The sequence below is a fragment of the Papaver somniferum genome, chromosome 9 (genome assembly GCF_003573695.1).
Source record: "Papaver somniferum cultivar HN1 chromosome 9, ASM357369v1, whole genome shotgun sequence".
Classification (NCBI taxonomy): Eukaryota; Viridiplantae; Streptophyta; class Magnoliopsida; order Ranunculales; family Papaveraceae; genus Papaver; species Papaver somniferum.
The window spans coordinates 100,623,261-100,643,012 of record NC_039366.1 but is presented as its reverse complement, the minus strand read 5'-3'; the positions used below and the strand labels follow the sequence as shown (position 1 = coordinate 100,643,012).

Here is a 19,752-nt window from a genome sequence, read left to right as displayed (position 1 = left end):
AGATGAGTTAAATGCCAACAAAAAGGGATAAATAAATACAATATTTGGCACTCATCAATATTCTAATTGATTGAACAACGCACAATCTGTGATATTTTAATTATATAACAAAATATAATGCGAAAAAGAAATAACACAGACACCAGAATTTTGTTAACGAAGAAACCGCAAATGCAGAAAAACCCCGCGACCTAGCCTAGATTGATCACACACTGTATTAAGCCGCTACAGACACTATCCTACTCCAAATTAACTTCGGTCTGGACTGTAGTTGAACCCCAATCAATCTCACACTGATCCAAGGTATAGTTATGCTCATACGTCTCTGATCCCAGCATGATGCTACGTACTTGATTCCCTTACCTGATCTCACCCACAACTAAGAGTTGCTACGACCCAAAGTCGAAGACTTTAATAAACAAATCTGTATCACACAGAAAAGTCTACGGTAATAGATAAATCCGTCTCCCACGAATATACCTACGAGATTTGTTCCGTCTTTTGATAAATCAAGGTGAACAAGAACCAATTGATAAACCAGACTTATATTCCCGAAGAACAACCTAGTATTATCAATCACCTCACAATAATCCTAATCGACGCAGCAAAAAAAATATTATGGAATCACAAACGATGAGACGAAGTGTTTGTGATTAATTTCTATCTTGCCTATCGGAGATATAAATCTCGAGCCAATTATTACAATTGTACTCGTAACGATAGAAGATGCAAGATCAGATCACACAACTACAAGAAAAGTAGTATCGGCCTGGCTTCACAATCCCAATGAAGTCTTTAAGTCGTTAACCTGGTTTTAGAAGAAGAAACCAAAGGTTAAAGGAGAATCGACTCTAGCTATGCAACTAGTATCACACGTAAGGTGTGGGGATTAGTTTTCACAGTTGTTAGAGTTCTCCTTTATATAGTCTTTCAAATCAGGGTTTGCAATCAATGTTAGCTTGGTAACAAAGCATTCAATATTCATCGTTAGATGAAAACCTGATTAGATTCAAACTAATATTTCTCAACCGTTGGATCGAAAACTTAGCTTGTTAGACACAAATGAAATGTCCAATTTTGGGTTTATGTAACCGTTCCCAAACATTAACATTTGTTGGTTCAACAATAACCAAATGGTTAGCCATGTGATCACTTTCATATCCACCATATTCTTCTTCACCATAACTAGTTCAAATGAATCAAATGAACTAGTTAGAGAGTTGTTCAATTGCTTAGATCTTATGTAACTACACAATACACAATTGAAGCAAAAACGGTTTGATTCACTCGAATCGGTTCATGAACTTTATATCCACGGTTTGCAAAAGCATTCCTTAGTTTATATAAACATGAGTTCAAGAACAACCGATTTTAGATATAACCTGCTCAAGTTCGCAGACTTAAGCTCACGGAAGGAGTTCACAAACTCCAGCAGAAATTCTCGGGTCGAGAACTTCCACCAGTTCGCGGACTTGGCTTACGCCACATTTCGTTTCTCTTGATCAACGAAGTTCGCAAACTTTGGTTCAAGGAATACGGACTTATACATATATGTGTTTCCACAATAATGCTTATATCCTACCAATGGTTATGTAATATAAACTCTCATTTCAATCATTGAAACATTCTCAGAGGACGTTATATAACCGTTATTCACATACCATTTTTCGTCAGAGCAATTTCCAAAGTGATTGAAACATAACATGACATTCATCACTAGGTAAAGATGAATTTGGCAAAAGCGAAAGCTTACCAAAACATATTTTGAGAAATAGATAGGCGAGTTACACTCGGCTCGAAATAACAAATGTGTATAATGAAAGTCTATATATCAACACGACTTTTGTCTTAAGAGTAGGAGATAGAGTAGATAGACTTTTGAGTGACAGATAAGTTCAAGTCTCCACATACATTTTAGTCGATGAAGATCCACCAGTTCCTTGAGTAGTCCTTCGTCTTGTATGATGATTGTCATGGAGTCTTGAGCTCAACTACACTTTCTATCCTAGTCCGAGACCTTTAGCTAAATAGGCTAGAAATCAAGACTTATAGTTTTGATCACTAACATTGATAAACATGGTTGAGATAGCAACGCATGCGAGTTTGACCTATCAATGCTCTAACAATCCCCCCCTTTGCCAATTTTAGTGACAAAACTATTAATACATATGGAATACAAAAAAATAAAAATAAAAAAACTTTTGTAGCTCCTATTCCACATGCTTAATCTTCAACATTACTCGAAATCTTCGTCACTTCCAAGTACTCCAATGATCCCAAAGGTTGTAAGTTTAGTATCATCGTTGTTGAAAATCCGTAGCTATAACAACAAGAAAACAATAGTCCCCAATCATTGTTATACAGTGTCATAGTATCATTACACAACGTCAAAGTCCAATTGTATCACAACTTCAACAACAATACTATGGTGATATGTATCACTCCCCCTTAGTCAATACTCCATCTCACATGGAAACCACTCCCCCTTACATAATGATCCGAAAACCATATGTATTTGTAGTGTGAACTACATATTAATTCTCCCCTTTTTGTTAATAAAATTGGCAAAGGTACAAGAACGGGATCCTAATGAAATTTCTGAAAGAGACATTTCTTGACCAAAAGAAAGCAAAAGTATATCATCTTATTTAGATTCAATCATAAAGACGAAGCCAAATGCATTCATCAAGGAGTTTGTAAAGATACAAGATAGCCCCTATAATATTCCACAACCGCACTCCCCACAAAGAGTTGACAATTAAGCACAAGTTCAAAAGAACTCCCCCCCATAAAATGTCATTCCCGAGAGAACAACAAGAGCGACCTTAACTTCGAAGGAAAAGAAGGATTTCTTTGGACAAAACAAATCACATACAAGTATGAATTTGAATCCAAAATATTCAATTAAACTAACCACAAAAGAACCCATGATTAATTTAATCGACGAATGCTTAACATAAGTGAACTTATGGAGACTCAAAATATACAATTAGATTAATCACAAGAGAATCCATAATTAATCTAATTGAAATACACAATCAAACTAATCACAAAAGTAATCAATTTAATTGGTCGTGCTCGACATAAGAAAAACTTACGGAGCAATAACTAAATAACCAAACAAGATGATTAATTTAGGTGAACATGCTCGACATAAATTACCTTACAGAACAACAACATAGCTAATCATGAAAATAATCAACTTGGTCGTTCAACGCTCAACATAAGACACTTTACGGAGCCTCACGGTAATACATAAAATATGGATCAGGGAAGATCAATTACCGCGGAATACACAAGGATTCATTCTATTTTCCATCACTATTTGCATAACGATATTTATTAGACATGATCCTTGCAAAAAAAAGATTTTAACCTATCTTCCATCAATAATTGACATAATAGGCTTAACTTTTGTATTTGTCAAAAGTCTATTCATTCTTTTATCAATACATGCATATCGACATACGAAAGACTTTACTTTTGTCAAGGTATGGGATAGCCATAGTTCGTGGACGCAAACACACATATCCCATAATAATATTGCAATATATAAAACCATAAAGATTAATACTGCAAAAATCATCTTCCAATAAATCTAGAATTTAAACCAATAAATCTAAAAACATGAAGATAAAACCGTTGGACATAGCAATGTGTAATCACAATAATGGAATTCCTAAATCTAGTAATCCTTCTCAAAAATAAGAATAAATTCTCATAAGAAGTTTCCTAGGCAACAAGACAAACTCGTATGCACATACAAGATGATTTGTCCTTATAGGGTAGAATCAATTTTTTTCGCATGGATTTACACCAATAATAGCTACCAGAGGCGTATAAAAAGATTTTCTTAACAAAGAAGAACATACAAAGTCAATAACGACTATGCACCATAGTTCACAAAGGATGATTGTGAACATTCAAGAATTCCATAGCACTGCGTACTACTTTCCATTATTGAACTTCCTTCTTTGTGATTCACCAACAACATTCTTGTAAAAGCTACAAATTATCTTAGAAGAGTAGTACTCCAAGAATCCAAGTGCCCAAGTTCAAGAGAAGTGGAACAAGTGCAACGAAACGGAGCAAAAATACTCAAAAATAATAGACAGGACAAATACCAATCTTAACTCATCCAAATTCAAGGTTTCTCATCTCTATTTTTAAGAGAATCTAAAGAGGACGAGAGTGCAAAAATAATGAGGTTAATCCGAGTTCGGACGAAGAAGTTACGGCCAAAACAAGTTTACTGAATATCGACGTCAAGTATGCATACGGGTTTGCAAACGAATATTCGTATCCTGGAGCAGTATGCAGACGGGGTTTGCGAACTTAAACCCATGGATTTTGGTTTTAAATGATGTTATGCATACTTGGTATGTGTACCATGAAGTCCAAACATCCCGAACTAATGTTTTCAAACCTAAACATTTAAGAACCTTAAACACATCAAGTTAGGTAGAAATGAACGATAAGCAAGGTACATGGATCATTATAAGTACTCAAACAAGTAATAAAAACATAAAACTTGCTCAAGTTTATAGACATACCTTTTTAGAAGAGTTCAATTGAATTCTACAGCCTTACAGAATATAATCTGTGTGCCCTAGTTGTTGTGCTTCCCTCACCGTATACATAGCAGGGCATTTCTTGGTGAGGATGCACTTTCAACACAAATAAGTTGTGTTGAGGTGAACAATGTCTTTCTCACCATGTCACCAAGAAAGAGTTTCTTTCCAACAACTCTTAAATCTTGTAGTGTTTAGAAACACCCAAGGAACTGTTTTTATAAGTCTATCAAAGAACTTCAAGAGAACCCGAAAAGATTTGTGTTTCTGATTTCTTGTTTTCCAACTTATAAAACACAGTTTCTGCAGATAGTTTTTAGTACTGCGAAGGAAAACTCTTTTGATAAAAAGAGACGTCCTAGATTCTTCATAAAAGAAGACAATACCACTATCTTGATAGGAAGTATCAGGAATTGAGCAACGAATCAATTCATGCTTTGAGGTGATACACTCAAATAACTGAGATTTAAACTCCTCTTGTAATTCGTTTAGTTTATCACAACTAATTGGATTACGCAGAGGAGGAGCATTGCTATCACTGATTAGTAAATAAATATCAACCTCAATATGAATATTATTCATCGTAACTTGATTTAGCATGTCAAGATATTTTTGCTCTTTATGGAGGTATAACTCAACATCAAGAGATAAGCTCTCAAGCTTCTTTTCAAGCCCTGAAAACACTTCAAGGGATTTTAAACCTGGTGGAGGTTTAGATAGAATTTATTCAACAGATTTTATTAAATCAGTCATGGAAGAGAATTTTGAAATCCCTGGATCTAGTGGTGCATTTATTGCGATAACACTACTGTCCATAGAGTCAGATCGCTACAAACACAGACTTGTAAGGTCTTGAACATGTTTGCCTGCTCTGATACCAATTGAAAAGGTGGGGGTACAATAACCACACTCAATATTTCTCTTAGCAATCTGTATGGACAAACTCCAATATACTTTCTAGAGAATCAACTAGACAGTCAGACTCAATCTAGATAAAAGTACATCAAAGAGTTTATATCTCGATCTCTCGATTTTATATATACGCAAGCAAATAGAAATCTGCGAGTCTTTATCAAATACTAGAGAGATAACTTGGATGGTACCAAAGACCAATATCCAAGTGTCAATCAATTTAAATCAACAACCAAAAGGTCGGATATTCTAATTGATTGAACAACGCACAACCTGTGATATTTCAATTATATAACAAAATATAATACGGAAAAGAAATAACACAGACACCAGAATTTTGTTAACGAGGAAACCGAAAATGCAGAAAAACCCCGGGACCTAGTCCAGATTGAACACACACTGTATTAAGCCGCTACAGACACTAGCCTACTCCAAATTAACTTCGGTCTGGACTGTAGTTGAACCCCAATCAATCTCACACGGATCCAAGGTACAGTTATGTTCCTACGCCTCTGATCCCAGCATGATGCTACGTACTTGATTCCCTTATCTGATCTCACCCACAACTAAGAGTTGCTACAATCCAAAGTCGAAGACTTTAATAAACAAATCTGTATCACACGAAAAAGTCTACGGTAATAGATAAATCCGTCTCCCACGAATATACCTACGAGTTTTGTTCCGTCTTTTGATAAATCAAGGTGAATAGGAACCAATTGATAAACCAGACTTATATTCCCGAAGAACAGCCTAGTATTATCAATCACCTCACAATAATCCAATCGACGCAGCGAAAAAATATATTGTGGAATCACAAACGATGAGACGAAGTGTTTGTGATTACTTTTCTATCTTGCCTATCGGAGATATAAATCTCGAGCCAATTATTACAATTGTACTCGTAATGATAGAAGATGCAAGATCATATCACACAACTACAAGAAAAGTAGTATCGGTCTGGATTCACAATCCCAATGAAGTCTTGAAGTCGTTAACCTGATTTTAGAAGAAGAAACCAAAGGTTAAAGGAGAATCGACTCTAGATATGAAACTAGTATCACATGTAAGGTGTGGGGATTAGGTTTCTCACTTTCTAGAGTTCTCCTTTATATAGTCTTTCAAATCAGGGTTTGCAATCAATGTTAGCTTGGTAATAAAGCATTCAACATTCACCGTTAGATGAAAACATGATTAGATTCAAGCTAATATTTCTCAACCGTTGGATCGAAAACTTAGCTTGTTACACACAAATGAAATGTCCAATTTTGGGTTTATGTAACCGTTCCCAAACATTAACGTTTGTTGGTTCAACAATAGTTAACCAAATGCTTAGCCATATGATCACTTCATATCCACCATATTCTTCTTCACCATAACTAGTTCAATTAACTCAAATGAACTAGTTAGAGAGTTTTTCAATTGCTTAGATCTTATGTAACTACACAAGACACAATTAAAGCAAAGACGGTTTGATTCACTCGAATTGGTTCATGAACTTTATATCCACGGTTTCCAAAAGCATTCCTTAGTTTATATAAACATGAGTTCAAGAACAACCGATTTTAGATATAACCTGCTCAAGTTCGCAGACTGGGTTGGCGGACTTAAGCTCACGGAAGGAGTTCACAAACTCCAGCAGAAATTCTCGGGTCGAGAACTTCCGCCAGTTCGCGGACGTGGCTCACGCCACATTCCGTTTCTCTTGATCAACGAAGTTCGCAAACTTTGGTTCAAGGAATAAGGACTTATACATATATGTGTTTCCACAACAATGCTTATATCCTACCAATGGTTATGTAATCTAAACTCTTATTTCAATCATTGAAACATTCTCAGAGGACGTTATATAGCCGTTATTCACAAACCATTTTCTTCAGAGCAATTTCCAAAGTGATTGAAACATAACATGACATTCGTCACTAGGTAAAGATGATTTTGGCAAAAGCGAAAGCTTACCAACACATATTTCGAGAAATAGATAGGCGATTTACACTCGGCTCGAAATAACAAATGTGTATAATGGAAGTCTATATATCAACACGACTTTTGTCTCAAGAGTAGGAGATAGAGTAGATAGACTTTTGAATGACAGATAAGTTCAAGTCTCCACATACCTTTTAGTCGATGAAGATCCACCAGTTCCTTGAGTAGACCTTCGTCTTGTATGATGATTGCCATGGAGTCTTGAGCTCAACTACACTTTCTATCCTAGTCCGAGACCTTTAGCTATATAGGCTAGAAATCAAGACTTATAGTTTTGATCACTAACATTGACAAACATGCTTGAGATAGAAACGCATGCGAGTTCGACCGAGCAATTCTCTAACAACCGCCGACAGTGGTGGACGTCAACAAGATGGACAAAAACACCGCAAAGTACTGTCACTATCATCGACAACTAGGCTACCCAGCAGTGGAATGTTTCGCCATCAGGATTATCTTCAACCAAAAGCGCACAACCGGAGAAATCGAAATTATGGACCAAGCAATTAAACACGATCCCCTTCCCCAACACTAAACTGCGAGAAGCCACAGTACAAGCGGAAGAGGCAAGGCAGGAAATCCCAGTTAGTAATAGCACAAAACGTTCTCGTGTATCTAATTTAAAAAAAGAGGGGCGCGTCGACGCATAATAAGAACAAGTTTGCTTCCTCGTTCCAAAAAGGTCTCCTACTTACAAGGCTACAGGTTGCTCTGTGCATCAGGTCGACTAACAATAAAAATATACAAAAGGCCACGGTTCCTCTGCGTATCCGGTCGGCTGACATACAAATTTACAAAAGGCTACAAGTTGTTCTGCGCATTCTGTCAGCTAATAATACAAATCTACAAAAAGTTACGACTTTCTCTGCGCATTCGGTCGGCTAACAGTACAAATCCACAAAAGGCTACGGGTTGCTTTGCGCATCCGGTCTACCGATATACAAATTTACAAAAGGCTACGAGTTGATCTGCGCATTCGGTCAGCTAACAATACAAATCTACAAAAGCTACGAGTTGTTCTGCGCATTCGGTCCGCTAACAATACAAATATACAAAAGTTTACGGGTTGCTCTGCACATCCGGTCGGCTGACATGCAAATTTACAAAAGGCTACGGATTGCTCTGCGCATTCGGCCGACTGAAATACAAATTTACAAAAGGCTACGACTCCAGCCTTCAAACATGCAAATTGCACGTTGCATACATTGAAGACAAAAAGAGGGGGGGGGGGGGGGGGGGGGAGTTGCGCGTTTTTCCTACCTTGAATCGTCCTCACCCCACGTAAACGCCTTTTATCATCCTTAAACAAAAAAAAGGGAGGGTGGATAACGCGTTTAGTCCACCCTACCAAAAAATAAATAAAAATATGTATATAGTGTGTTCTTTCCTACCCAAAAAGAAGAGTGTATTCTGCCATACAATCGTCTAACCTCGCTCGACCAATAAGCTAACTTACGACGGTCACATGTAGCGCAAACGCACTGACAAAAAGCGACTTTGCAACAAGAATACAACGGAAGTACAAATGCGCCTTATACAATAAAGTATTTACATAAGTTGACAAACCCACACATGCCAATAACATGCCCAAGGTACAATAACAAAAAATAGACCCACCCCCAGCCCCAACCCCAATCCCAAATAGCACTCATGACGATCCGATAACCTCAGGAAGGGGAGGATCAGGAGAACGCTCACGAGGTTGCGAGCGAGAAGAAGAAGAGCCGAAAGATGACTCAGAATCGCCTGAAGAACCTATAGAACAAATAAAATATGATACTGAGAAGGAAAATTCGAAGTATAAATAGAGCGAAAACAAAGGACGCCATGAATTACAAATATAAACACGTGTAAGGCAGAGAATGTGCAGTTACCTGCAGAAGGATTTGGTTGAGGTTCCACCTGGGCTGACGATCCACCCAAACCGAACGAGCTGAGCCAGTAGGACTAAAGGAATCAAACATATCACCAGGGCTTGGCCATTAGCATGAAAGGTTTCCGCTATCAAAGGATTAACTGATGACACATGCAAACGCGGGGAAACCCACCCGGAGCCCCCTGGTAGATTGATACAAATACTCTGCATACGATTCATGAATCATGAATGAAGGACTTAAGATACTGTCAGTATCTTTCCGAGTATGCGTAGGAAATACATGCAAGATATTAGCGGAGAAACAAGCCCGGGGGGAGGATGATATGACCGCGTCCTGTTTGGCCTTTTTGGCAAGGCGTTTTTGAGACCAATCACGCTCAGGCATATTTAGGTACTCCTCCATCAAATCCGAAAGCGACTTGCATCCCATGGGGTTTGGCGACAGTGCCCCCTGAGAACGCGAAACTCGTCACTTCGTAAAATAAAATAAAAAATAGGGAAAAAGAATAAAGGGAGAAGACCTGAGGTAATGATGAGTCCAAAAGATATCTGCATCGCTGGGGAGCTAACATCGGGTCTTGGAACTTGAGTCCTGAAAGGTTTTCTACTGGAAGAAGGGGGATTGGCGCCTTTCTTTTCAACTTCTTCCTTATTATCTCATACCCCTCTGGCAGATACCAGGAAGTTACCAATGGTTCCAAAGGACGACCCTTAATACCGGGTTTAAAACCATGTTCTTCCGCTACTTCATCATTTAACTTAACACGATCTGACGCATGCAATAACTTAAGATCATCATAAACCAGTTGAGTAGGGGGGCACATGATGCAAAATGAAATTTAATGCGCGACGACGAATATAATCCTAATATTCATGGGCCGCATCAGTAACGGCTAACAAACGGTCTGGGAAAGGATGTTGGAAAGAAAAAATACCCCGCGATCGCTTAAACGAGTTGCACCCTTGAAAACAAAGCGATAAAAACTAGCACGAACCGCTAGAATATCAGAATCGAAAGGAGGAAGGAACTTAGAAGGAACCCCTTGGTCAAACCCTATTTGTTGAGCTGTGCAATCAGGATTTTAAGACATCTCCATAAATTTACCAGTATAAAGACCAAGAAAATAGCCAGGTAATACCGTCATCACCTAATCAAAATTTTATGCAGAAAGAACTTGCGAGGAATCAACATCGTACCTTCCAGCGGGGACGTAAAGTCATAATACGCGGGACCAGAGCGATCATCATGATAAGGAGAAAGATTGAATTCCTTGGCTACATCCATGAATTCCATTATACCATCCTTGATCGCTTTCCCTTTACCACACCAGAGAGCCATTCCCGGATAACTATAAGTAGCTGGAACCATGTTATAGAGCCATCCGCTTGCTTGACTTCCTCTTCTCGATGAACCACCAATTGATGAGCTGCATGGACGTACCCAGGGAGGTGCTCCCAAGCCCATGCCTAAATAAAAGAAGCGGGAACAAAAATTTCAACCTCATGAATTTCGTCCACCCGGAGGATGTCGTGACAAAACAAGTTCAACTGACAATATAAACCCCCAAGAACATCAGAGCCAGAGGGAAAGAAATACCATGCGACATCAGTATAACCATTGGCATGAGCTCGCTCTTAATAGTGTCCTGGGAACTGTATTCGAAAACATCATGACAAAGCCAAAATAAGATGAAGGCCGCCAACTCGGCACGAGGGTTCTTTTCTTTCCTAAGGAAAGGCATGACCTTCTTATCAACTAGTCTTGGAGCCTAATACTTAATCCAGAGGGGAAAGGAGGCACGCATGTTCTGTTTGATGACAAAATCAGAAGAATCGGCAGCCAGCGCGGGTGAAGCGGCTGAACCTCGGAGGGCCTCAAAAGCTCGGGTGGAACTGGCAAGTAAGCGCTCACCTGTAGGGTGCGGTGAAGGTGGTTTTTTGCTTCCCAATACAGTAGATTTCCCCTTCACGGTAGGCGTTAGCTTTCCCCCATTGGCAGCGAGGATTAATTTTTCCTTTTAACCGCTGGATTTAGTCACGTCTCCCTTCTTCGGCACTTTATCTTTCCTCACTTGCTCCTTATGCGACTTGTCCTCATAACTTATGAGGTAGGTCCATAAGTCCTTATCTTCATCAGCCATAGCCTCGAAGATCGCCGTCTCGTCGTAAGACTGAGTACCATGGATAGACATCCGTGTAAGCGCGACCACGTCCTCCAGAATGAAGTAACCTCCCCCCATGCAAGAAGGAAAGTGTGAACAGAAGGCACCCAGCTGCAGCAAATCCGCGTAACATCATTCTTAAATCTGACTATCTCCTGGTGAAGGGACGCGTTTATTGCATCCTCGATACTCGTCGCCCTGATAACGGCTAAATAGTCGGGGTTGGAGAAAATGTGCTTTACCCAATGAGGCCATATACGCAGCGTCATAGCGGTAGACCGGAACTCGATAGTACGAAGAAGATAATCATCGCGGTGAATGGCCATACACGGAACCTTTTTGAATGAATAGAGAGTCGTCTCTTTCGGCTCAGGGTGCATAAGCCATCCGGTCACAAGAGGGGATGGCAACACATGAAGATTAAGAATACGGGGGACGAGTTTATCATCTATAGGAAACACGCTCCGGCCATCACTATGAACCCTTGGTCTCAAGGCGCGTTTTAGAATGGCATTTCCCAAAAACTCTTCGATCGTATAAGAATCGCCATCCGGGGGCTTGGGTAACACCGACTCCTCATGATCCTCATGCTCAACTTCTTCAATTTCTGCACTCGAGGGAGGGACGTGGCGGTTACAAAAAGGTGAAATAAAGGAAAAAATAAACTGAAAAGACTTCTGACACGTCGCGCAGAAGCCAACCGTCCGAGTGAACGTGGGGTTGATAAGGGCAGCTTCCCTTCTCGCTCCCAGGGGCGCACATGAAAAAATCGGTTGACTATCGGGTTATCTGACGTTTAACCCAATAGCCAGGGGACTAACGTTGATACATGATTAGGGAACCCCTAGAGAAAGGTTAAGCCCACTAATTAACATGGGTATTAAAGCCCAAGTCCAAAAGGGTATATCCATGGAATAGGAAGGATAAGGAAGGAATTAATAGAGAAGTGGAAGGTTATATTGGGAGGAATGTCAACAATTGTAAATAAGAAGGTACCTATGACATGTGAGATAATATCATAAGAAGAGGGATTTTGGAAAAAACCTATAAAAGGAAGAACATAGTACAATGGAAAACAAGCTCTCTCATACTATTATAGTAAAATGTGTAGTCATTGTTGTGACTAGGTCGTGCAGGACCTATCTAATCTTTACCTCTCAACACCATGTAACTTCCAATCAACGTGCTATTGGACTGAGTTTCATTTGTTTATCTTCTTCTTTGCCTTTAAATTTCCTTTGCTTTAAACTCTTTTTTGCCTTTTCTTAGCTGCAAGTTTGAGTTGGTTACTTTGCTTTTATCTATTTCTTTTTTTGCCTTTTCTTAACAACACTTTCAAGTGCAACTGCAGAAAAATCAAGCTACGTTGCTGCTGAATCAAGTTGGGTTTGAAATTCTGCCATTTGAGAAAATTGTAGAGAATGCTGAAAAGGAGAAATAGAAAAAAAATTAGTAAATTTTGAATTTAAAAGCTACCTATTTATATGCGACAAAAAATTAACGTTTGCCGCTAAACATTCCGTCAAGCGATGTTAACTTTATATCCAATAATATAGTCTTTATGGTTGGTGTTGTTGACAATATCGTTTTTTAGAAACATTATCGCTCAACTATTTTTCCATTGTGGTGCGGCTCGATTTCCATGCCACCTAATATGGCAAATAGAATATTTGACATAGCACATAGTTATGAATAGGCCCGAAGAAGTGATAGTATCTTTTCAACTTCCTTGGGTGTTTGTAGAATTGGTTTTAAATGAGTTTTTCATTTTTCATTCTCATGTTTGCTTACTGGCTTTCGCATAAGTTAAATGAACCTAGAACGAAACAGCTAATGCAAAAAGCTACACTTCAAGTAAATGGTGAGAAGACGGTCTTCATTCTTCATGCACCCATACAGACAAAGAAAACGGGACAAGCCTTTGCTTATCCCAAAAGAAGTAACCCCGGTCGCTCTCCCCTAGTAAAAGAACTTTGCTTCTACTAATCGCCACGTTTCCACAATATTTTTCCTTCTGACGCCTCCACACGTTACTACTTTACCAACTCAATTTAATTACCTTTACTTCAAGTCCGTCCAACACTACTTTTATATTCATATTCCCCACCAGAGAACAGAAGAAACTAAAACCCAAAAATACCACTCAAATCCTAACTTAACTAGCCTTCTTGAAAGTTGAAACCTACATCTCCAGTCCCTCACATAACACCAAACTACTGAAACAGAGAAAGAGAGTAAAGTTAGTTTTTTAACTCCAAAAAAATTCAACAAAATCTTTTCCTCTCCTTCTTCTCCTTCCCATTTCTCTCAGCAACTCCAATTTTCGCTTCATCTTCTTGTTCATTTTTGTTTCTCTACAATCCTTCGTTATGGATTTCCAAATCCATGGCGTTGTTTCTAAAACCATATTCTATGTCTTTACATTCCTCTCTATTCTAGGTACAATCTATGGAAGTGCATTACCAGTAAATTCATCAAGTGGTGTTCAGATTAATTCGAATTCAGTTCTTGTTGCACTTCTAGACTCTCATTACACTGAACTCTCTGAATTGGTTGAGAAAGCTTTGTTATTACAGACATTAGAAGAAGCTGTTGGTAAACACAACATCACCATCTTCGCGCCAAGAAATGAAGCATTGGAGAGAGATCTTGATCCTGAATTCGAACGATTCTTACTCGAACCAGGTAACATCAAATCTCTTCAAAAACTGTTGATGTTTCATATCATCCCTAGTCGAATCGGATCGTCCGAGTGGCCTTCTTCATCTGTTAACGAGTCAACCAGGCATCATACTCTCTCCACTCATGAACATCTCAATTTATTCACGAACAAGGATTCAACAAAGAAAGTCGATCTCGCCGCAGTTATTCATCCCGATGCTGTAATTCGTCCTGACGGAATCATTCACGGAATTGAACGGCTATTAATTCCACGATCCGTGCAAGAGGATTTTAATAGTCGTCGTAGTTTACGGGCTATTTCTGCAGTTATACCAGAGGGAGCACCGGAAATTGATCCAAGAACAAACCGGTTGAAAAAGCCAATAGCACCGGTCCCAGCCGGTTCACCACCAGCTTTGCCGATTGAAGACGCAATTGCACCAGGTCCATCACTAGCACCAGCTCCAGCACCGGGTCCGGGAGGACCACGCCACCATTTCGACGGGCACAGTCAGGTTAAAGATTTTATTCAAACTCTGTTGCATTACGGTGGTTATAATGAAATGGCTGATATCCTTGTGAACTTAACTTCATTAGCAACTGAGATGGGTAAATTAGTATCAGAAGGTTATGTGATTACGGTATTAGCACCTAACGACGAAGCGATGTCGAGATTAACAACAGATCAATTGAGTGAACCTGGTGCACCCGAACAGATAATGTATTATCACATAATACCTGAATATCAAACTGAAGAGAGTATGTATAATGCCGTGAGAAGGTTTGGGAAAGTGAAATATGATACTTTGAGATTGCCTCACAAAGTTGTTGCTCAAGAAGCTGATGGGTCTGTTAAATTTGGGAATGGTGATGAATCCGCTTATCTGTTTGATCCTGATATCTTCACGGATGGTAGAATTTCAGTTCAAGGTATTGACGGAGTCCTATTTCCTCCTGATGAAAAAGAAAATCAACCCAAACCTGAAACTGAAAAGACTGTTCAGTCTACCGGTAGTAAAATTTCAGTCAAGCCAAGAAGAGGTAATAATTAATTTCAGTTCAGTTTTTGTCTGATTAGTTTTGATCATATTCTTCTCGATTGCTTTGGTTTGCACATAATTGAATGCTAGTTAAAATTCCTAAAATTTATCCAGTGACCAGAACCCGGTCATTACCCCGGTTAAACTTTTAGGTACTATTCCTTTTCTCACACTTAAGGTGTCAGATTCCGGCATCCATTTTGCAGCTAGATTCGATTGATACGTCATATTTTTGTCGGTGGGTCAGATGATTCACTGAAAACTGTTCTTCAGTTTCCCTTTAAAAGTTGTTTCTTACCGTGTACTTTCAGTAGTGTGGTCACGGGTTTTACTCAGTCACTCTTTTAGGCTTTTAAGATTTTACCACTATGACCCCAACAGACCATTTATGTGGATTCTGCTTAAAGAAGAGAAATGTGGGTTGGGGAGTTTATGGTCCATTTATGATTAGGTCAACTTACCCCATAAAGTCAAGTCCAGACAAAAAAAACTTTAGTATAAGTGATATCCAGTCATAATCAGTAAGCTGTATCTTAATACTTCCAATAACAACTCGCAAATTCTTCTGTCTTCTGAAAGTAACAGTTCTTACAGGTCTTAACAATTTTTGTTCTGTTGCATGTGAGTTAGGGTTTTATATTTTGGCTGTTGAAGGTCTAGTGTCATCAATTATATGCTCCTCCTAACCATCATTTGTCAAACAAAAACACCGGGCATTAGCAGTTCCATCCCTTAGAACCATCGGGCGCAGGTTAAAATGGGCATTTAGTTGGCTGGCACCTGGCGCTGGTTAATATGGCATTCAGGGTCATCCCTTTGAAATACCAGTGGCGAAATATGCCATGATTAGCATTGCAGTGATATTTATTTTTAAAGTGTTAAACTCTAAATTAATATAATTCAACTTGGTACGGCATTTAGGGACTAACCATGACCATTTTTCTTTGCTGAAAGGCAGCCAATTTTAGTCTTTTACACACAGAGAGGTAGAGATTAAAGAGTTTTTTAAGGGTTAATTTGCGGAAAGCCAAATTAAAAAGAATATGATAGAATGATAAAGAATTAGGAAAAGACTAGTGAAAAGTCCAGCTCTGTGCTAGCAAAGGGTTTTTTGCTGTTTGTGTTTATTGTTTATAGGAATCTGGATTCTTCACCGACAGTTTTAAAATTCCAACAACAAATAATCTTTATCTAATCTCTAGTCTTGACTCTGAAATGAACATGATTTGTTTTTGTATTTGTTCAGTTTTTTTTTTCTTCTTTTCTAGATTAGTTGAATTTATTGCCCATAGTTTTTCTATATATACTACTATATATATGCATTGAATTGATTAATTATTATCATCACTAGTCACCTCTGACTCGAAAAGAATTTGTTCGGGTGTGTAATTCAGATTTTCTGTATATTCTTAGAAATTATTTTCTTTGCTGATATCTTTTTTATTAATATCATTATGCGCTAACATTTTAATCTATTTTTTAATGTATAGGGAAATTATTGGAAGTAACTTGCGGGGTGCTATGGGCAGTTGGTCAGGATTCACATTTCACCGACTGCCAATGAAAACAATCCACCAACAGCATAAACTAGTCCAAACTCTTTAAAGCAAAGAAAAGGTAAAAAAAAAAAAAAAACCTTTTTTTGATCTAACATTCTTTGGTAAAAACTGATTATTTACTCTAGCAACAAAAACTTTTACTATCTTGTTTTGCTTCATACTTTACAAAGCGTGTGACCCCAGTCTAGATAGTTTGCACCCGAGAAGATAAAAGAATAACATTCATGCAAGCAAAGACACTAACATCCTTATTACAGGTACTAGTGCTACTACTCCAGCCAGATTCATGGAAAGCGAAGCAAAGCATGAAAAGAGGTGTACAGAGTGTCAAGTGAATGAAGAAAGACCCATTAATATCATGGGGCTATATTTTTTTTTATTTTTTTTCTCTAGATATATTTCCTTTCCTTTTTTTTTGTGTATTTTTGGGTGAATTTTTTTGTTCTGTGCAATGAAAACCCCGAGAAAGTGGTAGAAGGTAGAAAATTGAAACAACTGTTTGGGTTTAGGTATTAGGTTTGGGAGGTGGTGGCCGGTGGGGTTTTTCATTGTTATGAGTTCCTATCAAAAACATGTGCATGTGAAGTACAATACAAGAAATACCAATTTTTTCTTTTGTTCATTACATTTTTGGATGTATAGATGATATCATTATTATAGTAATTATATAGTGTTTTGTGTTAATTGAAAGAGTTTATTATTTTAGTATCCGATTCTAAAGAGAGAGAATGCAACCGAAAAATGATACTTAACTGGTACTTTTTTTTTCTTTTTCTTTTTTATTATGCGAGCAAATGAAATAATTTTATAGATTATTCCACCCCTTTCTGAATAGTGGAAAGCCACGTTGTTGGTTTCATTGTGTGAGCCAAAACACTACTCCCTCGGTCTCTAAAAGATAGGCTGGTTTACACAAACCAGCCTATATTTTCCTCGCGTTTTTAGGGGCCATTCAAAAGGATTTAGGGGCCAACAATAAAACAAAAAAGGTCATCCAAAGGGAAAATGTAGCCAGCCCTTATCTCGCGTAATTCGTAATGGCGAAATTACCCTTATATATTCGGAGGATATGATAACATTGTTACCCTCCGAATGCAATCGGAAGCCAAAATATTTCCCAGACTTCCGATTGTAGTCGGTGCAGTATTTCTTGGTTCGTGTTTTGGATTCAGCTTTAATCGGGAGTTAAATATATTACAAAACCTACCGATTATAAGTTGCCGCAAATTCAAATTTTGAAAGCTACCATAATCGGTAGATATGCTAAATCCAATACCTACCGATTATTGGTTTCTCCACATTCAACTTTCGTCAAATTAGCCGTTGGAGTTTTTGGGAAAAACAAAAAGAGCCGTTGGACCCTAAACCTATATGAAGAAACTCATATCTATCACCCCAATTGCACCAAACTCTTTCCTCTCTTCAGTTTTAATTTTCATAACAAAAAACATGGATATTGCTTTTGCCGAAGAAGAAGATTGTGCTATTTATAGAGCGTGGGTTGTGGTAACTACTCATGATCGTGTTCACAAGCTCCACAAATCGGAATCCGAAGAGCAGATATGGAACCGTATCTTAATGGTATTTGAGGCCTTAGATGGTAATCGAATTCGAAGATCATCCAATGACATTAAGATGAGAAAGAATGCGCTCGATAAGGAGATTGACAAACTTGAAGATGAGGAACGGTTTGTTAGGAACGCTTTTCCTTGGTGGACGTATGAAAAACGAGTAAGTATCTCTGTAACTCCAACTCACATTAACAAAAGTTAGTACTAACTTGTTACTCATTCGTAATTTCAGAGAAATCTTGCGGATCGCCGGTATGTGGACCTCTATGGGAAACGATTTGAACATGAAGGATGCTACAAAATCAAGAAGGGCAATTTCTATGGTCACTGGAAGTTATGATCTGTTTTAATACTTTTATGGTCAATTAGGAGTATGGATTTAGGTGCTTTTGACGAAATTGTAAGGTTAAGGCCGTTTGAATTTTATGTAATGGATGTAATCGGAGTATTATTAATATAAAAACTAGCCGATTATACGAAATCGGTAGATTATTTTGTTAAACAAACTACCGATTGTAATATTCGGTTATGTTATGAGTCAACTTTCTTTCCGATTATGGTGTTGTTTGGTTCCGATTGTAATATTCGGTTAGAATAATCGAAAGGGTAATAAAAACTAAACTTCCGATTATGGTTTGTTTTGAACTTGTAATATTCGAAGGATAAATTTTTTTGTAAAGTTCCGAATGTACGATGGCCCAAAAATCAGAATTTGGGAAAAACTGATACTTTTCAAATTTTGAAATTGAATTAATCGGAAGTTAAACAATTACCCAAACTTCCGAATATGGGCTGTCTAACCTTCTATATTGGCCCTTGGAACCACCTAGAGCCATGGCGTGGTTTGTTTTGAACTTGTAATATTCGGAGGATAGGTTTTTTGTAAAGTTCTGAATGTACGATGGCCCAAAAATCAGAATTTGGGAAAAACTGATACTTTTCAAATTTTGAAATTGAAATAATCAGAAGTTAAACAGTTACCCAAACCTCCGAATATGGGCTGTCTAACCTTCTATATTGGCCCTTGGAACCACCTAGAGCCATGGTGTGGTTTGTTTTGAACTTGTAATATTCGGAGGATAGGTTTTTTGTAAAGTTCCGAATGTACGATGGCCCAAAAATCAGAATTTGGGAAAAACTGATACTTTTCAAATTTTGAAATTGAAATAATCGGAAGTTAAACAGTTACCCAAACTTCCGAATATGGGCTGTCTAACCTTCTATATTGGCCCTTGGAACTACCTAGAGCCATGGCGTGGTTTGTTTTGAACTTGTAATATTCGGAGGATAGGTTTTTTGTAAAGTTCTGAATGTACGATGGCCCAAAAATCAGAATTTGGGAAAAACTGATACTTTTCAAATTTTGAAATTGAATTAATCGGAAGTTAAACAGTTACCCAAACTTCCGAATATGGAC

General features: G+C 38.1%; 1 protein-coding gene across 1 annotated transcript; it reads left to right on the top strand.

Moving 5' to 3' along the window:
• Window positions 1-13,627: 13,627 nt before the first annotated feature.
• On the top strand, window positions 13,628-17,448 carry LOC113310283 (fasciclin-like arabinogalactan protein 17). The gene is made up of 3 exons (XM_026558897.1): window positions 13,628-15,206; window positions 16,696-16,822; window positions 17,022-17,448. The coding sequence occupies exons 1-2, from the start codon at window positions 13,874-13,876 to the stop codon at window positions 16,767-16,769; spliced, it is 1,407 nt and encodes a 468-aa protein (XP_026414682.1). The 5' UTR covers window positions 13,628-13,873; the 3' UTR covers window positions 16,770-16,822; window positions 17,022-17,448.
• The last annotated feature ends 2,304 nt before the right edge of the window (window positions 17,449-19,752 follow it).

What these genes read in the sequence shown, in the direction of transcription:
- LOC113310283 (XM_026558897.1), top strand. Translation starts at nt 13,874, where the DNA reads ATGGATTTCCAAATCCATGGCGTTGTTTCTAAAACCATATTCTATGTC. An exon ending in TTCAGTCAAGCCAAGAAGAG is followed by an intron (nt 15,207 to 16,695) that starts GTAATAATTAAT and finishes TTTAATGTATAG; the next exon opens with GGAAATTATTGGAAGTAACT.